This window comes from Schistocerca serialis, chromosome 2 (assembly GCF_023864345.2).
Source record: "Schistocerca serialis cubense isolate TAMUIC-IGC-003099 chromosome 2, iqSchSeri2.2, whole genome shotgun sequence".
NCBI classification, from domain to species: Eukaryota; Metazoa; Arthropoda; class Insecta; order Orthoptera; family Acrididae; genus Schistocerca; species Schistocerca serialis.
The window spans coordinates 988,654,747-988,661,600 of record NC_064639.1 but is presented as its reverse complement, the minus strand read 5'-3'; the positions used below and the strand labels follow the sequence as shown (position 1 = coordinate 988,661,600).

Below are 6,854 nucleotides of genomic sequence, written 5' to 3'. Positions count from 1 at the left end.
GGTCATGAAACCCACGCGCTGATTGGCTGTTGCACTTCCTTCACTAAAATGACTGCACTTTAAACCGTTCTTCAGTTCACTGTCCAAAGTTCGTGAGTCCTTGTTTGTTGTGCCCACATAAAATAGTCCTCATCTGGAAGGGAACCATATGTGATGTTCGCCTGCTTTATTATCTCATTGATAGTCCTTGGTGTCGACGTACTGCATTGTGATTCTACTGAAAAAAAAGGGGGGGGGGGGGGGGGTTAAGTACAACACTAATTGCTGTAAATATTGTAGCCGACAGGTGCACAATTGCGTTTCACAATTCTTTGATTTCACTGTTCACAACTACCAATATACACAGTTAATACGGCCGGTTAACTACAGGCAATTTTCGATAAGCCTCATTAATGGGTTGCAGGCAAATATCAGCATACAGCTACAATAGTTTACTGTTGAATATCTATGAGCAGTAAAAACCAAACCACACAGTTCACAGTTCTTGCAGAATAATATGGCATGTATTGAACAGACACTATTTGAGTTACACTTATTCCACAGTTAAGTTGAAGCATTGTTGTTGATCTAACCAATATGGGTTCATCTGAAAATCAGCTGTGGACTGTCTGTCTTGAGACCAAAAATCGGGCCTTTATGTTTCATCGCAATAATAGTACTGATACTATACATTGTTTGATGTTTAATTTACAGACATTACAATTAAAACATTACTCATTAAATTAACTGAATACATCGAAAAATTGGTTGTTTTTAATAGTTTCTTCTACCAAGAGCATAAAGCCAAATTATTTAACTGATGAAATTAACAGATATAGTTATTAAAAACAATACTTTTGATGAAGCTGAAAATTACCTTGGAATCAATTAAGAGCTGGCTTTGCTAACATGTTTTCAAATAGAGCCAAATAAATACTTGAAGAATCTTACTGATTCTTTTTCCAAATGCTTATCACTATTACAGAACTTATATTTGTTTGTAAGTCAACAACAGAATTCAAGTCAGGAAACAATTGCCGATTTCACCCTATAATAAAAGATATTAACTAGAAATAGTCAGAATAAATTAGAAAATCAATTTTATACATAAAACTAAGCAAAAAATTAGATCTGGTGTTATATTCCTTAAAACTGAGGTCCAACCTTTCTCTTTTCTCAAAATGCAGGTTATACTTATGTATGTTAATGGTAATTAGTAAAAAAAAAAATAATTTAAGGAAGCAGATGGCAAAACAGTAGAGGAAGTAAAAAGATCCCAGCTTGCTTTGTCACACGCTCATATAAACTCACAACCCATAATAAAGTATCAGTATTCAGATAACAATATGGTTTCTACCGATGCTACTCAACATTTGCACTTGTGTATCACTTTCGTTGTCACAGGAGGCTCTACAAAAGCTGGGGCTGTGTCAATACATTGCTGACCACTTGAATCATGTACAAGCACATTACTTTATATCCCCTCACTGCAGTCAAAAATTTCATATATTTTGGCAGTTTCCGTTCATTCTACACAGGCTGTTCTTTTCACACTTCATTAATTAACGTTTATGTGAATGTTTCTACTGTCATCTTAGCATTCTCGATTTGAAGTGTTAATTTTTATCAAATGCACTTACACTTGGGACAAGTGAAGAAGTATACAAAGGGCCATAATTTTATTACTGATGATGTAAAATACTTTCTTTAGAAAAGAGCACATAGTGGCCCAAAAGAGCATTGCAAATCAATATGCTGATAAGATGTATGGTGCTTCTTTATTGTATCACATATACATAAAATGTCTGTAATGAACAGAATATTACAATGAGTAAGTTATAGAAAGCTGCTGGAGAGCTTTGTTTTCTTTGCTGTATTACTATATCACGTTAACAATAATGTTGGTACTCAGATACTGTTACTGCTGAAAACTTAATGTTACTGTTATTGTCCAATGAAAATCAATGTATTAGATTCTTGATCATTCCATTCACATGATCACATCATGAATCACACATATGAGAAACAACAGAATCATTCCTGTTTCAGCAAAGGTAAAGCATGTTGCAGTCTGGAAACCGTCCTTTCTGGTCCAAGCATTTCCATCATCTCAGCAACACCTGGACCTTCCTAAAACACATACAAGGCAAAAGAAAAATCATGAAAAAACCAAGGAAAAAATCAGGTTTTATGTTATGCAAGAACTGAATTTCTATCACTAATTTTTAAGACCTTCATCCACAAATCAGTCAAAAAGACTCAACTAAATGTTAATTACCTGATCTACACTTCCAGAGAAAATCTGGAATAATTTTGACTGCTCAAATCAGCATTAAAATTATTCCAATAGAATTTATTTTTGCAACATACATAAGAGTCAACTACTTTCTGGTTTTTCACAAATTCTTTCATACCAGAATCTGATACATTAATGTCTCAGAAGGTAATTAAACACATGCTGCGAAAGACAGCTGAGCTGATGGAAAGAAACTCTCTTTCTAAACAAAAAAACTGCCATCGAAAACATTTAAAGTGAAAAAAATTGAAGAAACTGGGTGACTTTTGTAAGATCAGCGTACACAAAATGGCATGTAAATAGGTAATTTTGCTCTGTGACAATAATTTAGATACATTGTAATGAATAGTGAAAATTTAAGAGAACAGGCCATGCAAGCCAACATAGGGAAAAGTGATACAGTCATTAGAAAATAATAATTATGGTGATATACTATGTTCTGAAAATACAGTTGTTTGCAGATTCTACACTATTTTGTCAAAGATATGTTGCCCTGATCTGGGAACCAAGTGCTGTAAATAAATTTCCTCAACTGGGTGCGAAAATAGTACATATGATGAGGTCGGTTTACGTTACTGAACTGGTGGGAAAAAAAGACATATGAAGGCAATGTGAGACTCATTTTAAATCATCATCTATATAAATAAAAATGTAAATGTATGTTTGTTCAAAATCATGTATCTCCAAAAATTCTTGACTGATTGCTTTCAAATTTTGATACAATGTTGCATTTGAATATTCAAAATGTTTTTATGTATCTACTGGAATGTCATCTGGTATATATGTAATATATCGGTAATAAAAGGGGGAAACATTACAAAAATGTAAACATTGGTTTGTTCAAACACAGTTCTTGATCGATTGCTCTAAAGTACTGACGCGACATTGAATTCTAATACAGCCATTGTAGTGATTCGAGAATTTCCACGTAAATTCTGGAACCACTCGACCTTCTGCCACCTCGAACACGCAATGTTTTAAAAATAGGTGAGAGAGAGAGCCTATTTACTGTGCAACACATGTCTGTGTGTGTAGGATGGACGTTTACAGTGGGAAGACAAGAGTTGCGTCAGACGAGCAACGCCGACAACTGTTTGCCGCTCTACCATGGTAGAGCACTTGCCGCGAAAGGCAAAGGTCCCGAGTTCGAGTCTTGGTCGGGCATACAGTCTTAATCTGCCAGGAAGTTTCATATCAGAGCACACTCCACTGCAGAGTGAAAATCTCATTCTGAAAACATCCCCCAGGCTGTGGCTAAGCCATGTCTCCGTAGTATCCTTTCTTTCAGGAGTGCTAGTTCTGCAAGGTTCGCAGGAGAGCTTCTGTAAAGCTTGGAAGGTAGGAGAAGAGATACTGGCAGAAGTAAAGCTGTGAGGGCCGGGTGTGAGTAGTGCTTCAGTAGCTCAGATGGTAGAGCACTTGCCCGCAAAAGGCAAAGGTCACGAGTTTGAGTCTCGGTCGGGCACACAGTTTTAATCTGCCAGGAAGTTTCATCCCTGTTTATTATTACTCATGTGACTTAAGTGATCATTTTATATTCTCACTTAAAGATTTCAGATATAGATGTTTAAGTATATATAAAAAATACAAAATACAAAGAAACAAACATACAAAAATTTTATACTGAATATCCAGGTCTCTTAACCAGTCCTCCAATATTAGTATCACTAAATGCAGTTCACTGAGCTCGTTAAAGAATTCTGTAATAAACTTTCATCAGTCACATGCTGCATAGTTTGCACAGCAACCCCACAGTTGCACTTTGAGGAATCCTTGAACTCTCCCTCCACCAAATACCCTGTATGGAATTGATTCACAGCTGCCCATGCCAGTTCTGCAGGATATAATCACCAATGAATGGCTTTAGCTAGATATAGTATACTTGAAGGAACTTTCAGATTCTCTTCCTCACCAAAGTGATGTCATTATCAAGGCTACAGTAATGTTACACAGAGTTATTGTCATGTCCCCTGGGGGTGACTGATATTTTTGTCTGGTGTGTTTATCTTATAGAATGACATACTAGTCACAATGCCGTTACTCCACAACATGTAACTGTGGAATCCACAAAGTTACAGAATGCTGTGACAGTTTGTCCTCTGAGGAAGTATGCAGAACCATCCAGCCATTTCACTGATAACACACTCTCTACATATAATCACACCGTTCACTGGCTGGTAATTATGATCCATATGTTGTATTTTTCACTATCCAATTCTTTGTACATATTGTAAAACTGACACCTTTGAGATATCACATTTAATACTAGTCACAATTATTCAACAACACAACTCACATCTGTAATTTCATAGATACTATGAAAATGTTTTATTTTATGAATGTATTTAAATTAGCATAACATTACTAAAATTGAGAATAATTATGCAAAATCCAAGGTGAGTGCTCTTGAACAGTCATTAAGTTTCAATATGGAGATGATAAATGTGCAGCTGCATGTCCATATTTGCTTTCTCACTTTATTACTCAGAATTTTACCTTTAAAATAAAGTATTTAATCCATTACAATGACCATTCCCATTGAGATACCCATAAAACACAATAGAATAAAATAGAAGTGAATTGCGCTTGCAGTTCATTTGAAGGTAAAGTGAATGATTGATTTTTTTTTTATAGATTGGTAGTTTAGTAGGAAATAAAAGTCTATTCCCACTGAAAAAGCAATTAAATTGAAACATGAGTGGGATGACTTCAAAACTGCAATTGCAACTTGTCCACAAAGAAACTCCTTGAAATACAGTGATTTAACTCACTGGTTCCTACTCAGCATAGAATGTGAAGAGCATCTGAAATACGCGAGTTTCCATAGGAGCCTAACAATCATCTAAACTATAAAGGTAGCCATCACATGAACTGTTAGTTACAGTGGTCAAACAACTAGTTATAAATGAGAAATCCAGAAATAAAATGCTACTGTTTATAGGCTGATCACCTAGGTTTATCAAGAAAAGTTAAGATTGATTGCAATATGTACAATAGCACAATATTAAAATTTTTTTCGTACTTTCCACAAGCAAGTCCACAGAATCATTTTCAATGATACTTGAATTGTAAGCTATGTGACACATTTTACAATGACAGTATAAAACAGAAGTATGTGTAAAGTAAAATATTTGTTTTGTCTTTTAAGTTTATATTCTTTGCAAAATGTACTTCACATTCATACTTTGAAGTGTACATTTAGAAAATCATAAATATTAAAACCATAAAGATCTAACAGTACCTTTAAGCCACTAAGAATATGCCGGAGAACTCTCATGAAGTTACTGAAGGATATCCTTTTCTCAGATGCAAATTTTCGTAGCAGTGCTTTCAAATTATTCTTCTGGAAATCATCTTTCAATTGTTCCTTTGACAGGTACGCTATTAGTTCCTGAAGAATACCTAATAATAATAATAATAATAATAATAATAATAATAATAATATAACAACATCTAGTAAAAGTATAATGGCTGTCCAGTAATTCAGTCACAAATAAAGCAAAAAAAAAATTCTTATTTAGAAGCACAATAATTAAATATGATCAATCCTAGTTCCTGAAAATACTGAGTGTTAATGATCATTGAAGGATGTGATGAATAGAAATTACTAGATAGAAATTTTTTCCATTTTCTGTGTAGTGCTATTTTCTGTGCTCTCTCTCCTGTCTGTCTTTCCTCAATTGTTTCCAGTTTCTCACTTTTGTTTAAGTTATGAATGGAACCTGAGCTATTCAGATCCTTCCCTCGACCTCCAGTTTTTCTGAACTATGGAGATGGATGTTATTCTTGCAACACATCCTGTGCTCCCACATTCTTTTTGTGCTCAATTTCTGTTAAACCAGTGTACCCACACCCTCCACCCAAGAGTTTCCCCTTCCATTGTTCCATCACCTCCACCCAATTTACATATCTCCTACATTGCGCTCTGCTCCCCCACCCACTCTGACACCGTGCATCACACGTCAAGCCTGTATACCTGCCACCCCTCCCTTCCACATTCCTAGCCAGCAAACCAGCTGTCTCCCTCTGAGCCACTTGCTATCCATCCCCACCCCCTCATCCTGCCTCCTGCCTCTCTGCCCCCCCTACTCATCCCACCAGATACAACTGCGAGGAGGACTGATTTTGAAAGCTAGCACATTTTCTCTCTCTTTTGTGTGTGCCTGTCGATTTCTCGATGCTGCCCTATTTGGTGAGTGGACTCCTTTGCTCCTAAATTATGAACATTACTAAGGCTACACAAGTGAAGTCAAAGACTGCCTTGGAAAAGAAATTTTACACATGATGTTGAGCATAACAATATGAAACTGAATTAAGCCTATATATATATATATATATTTATTTCACCAATATAAAAAAATAATTATAATTTTAATTTCAATTGATATTAGTGATGGAGTAATGGCCAGGATGGAAAAGAATGGTGGATTAAATCAGCTGTGATTTTTTAATAATCCATCACACCATTTCATAAATCATGAGTAATTTAAATCTGAACAATGTAGGAAAAGACAGATTGCTACTTTCCATAAAGAAGACATGGCAAGTTGCAGACGGCACAAGTAAAAGACATTTACAT

General features: G+C 35.4%; 1 protein-coding gene across 1 annotated transcript in view; it reads right to left on the bottom strand.

Annotated features, from left to right (window-relative positions):
- Positions 1-1,738: 1,738 nt before the first annotated feature.
- Positions 1,739-6,854, bottom strand: part of LOC126458417 (probable glutamate--tRNA ligase, mitochondrial) — an 82,587-nt gene continuing 77,471 nt past the window's right edge. The window contains exons 8-9 of the mRNA XM_050095448.1: positions 5,517-5,677; positions 1,739-2,109 (exon numbers count right to left, since the gene is read on the bottom strand). Coding sequence (XP_049951405.1) covers positions 2,014-2,109; positions 5,517-5,677 — 257 coding nt within the window. The 3' untranslated portion in view covers positions 1,739-2,013. The remainder of the gene's footprint in view (positions 2,110-5,516; positions 5,678-6,854) is intronic.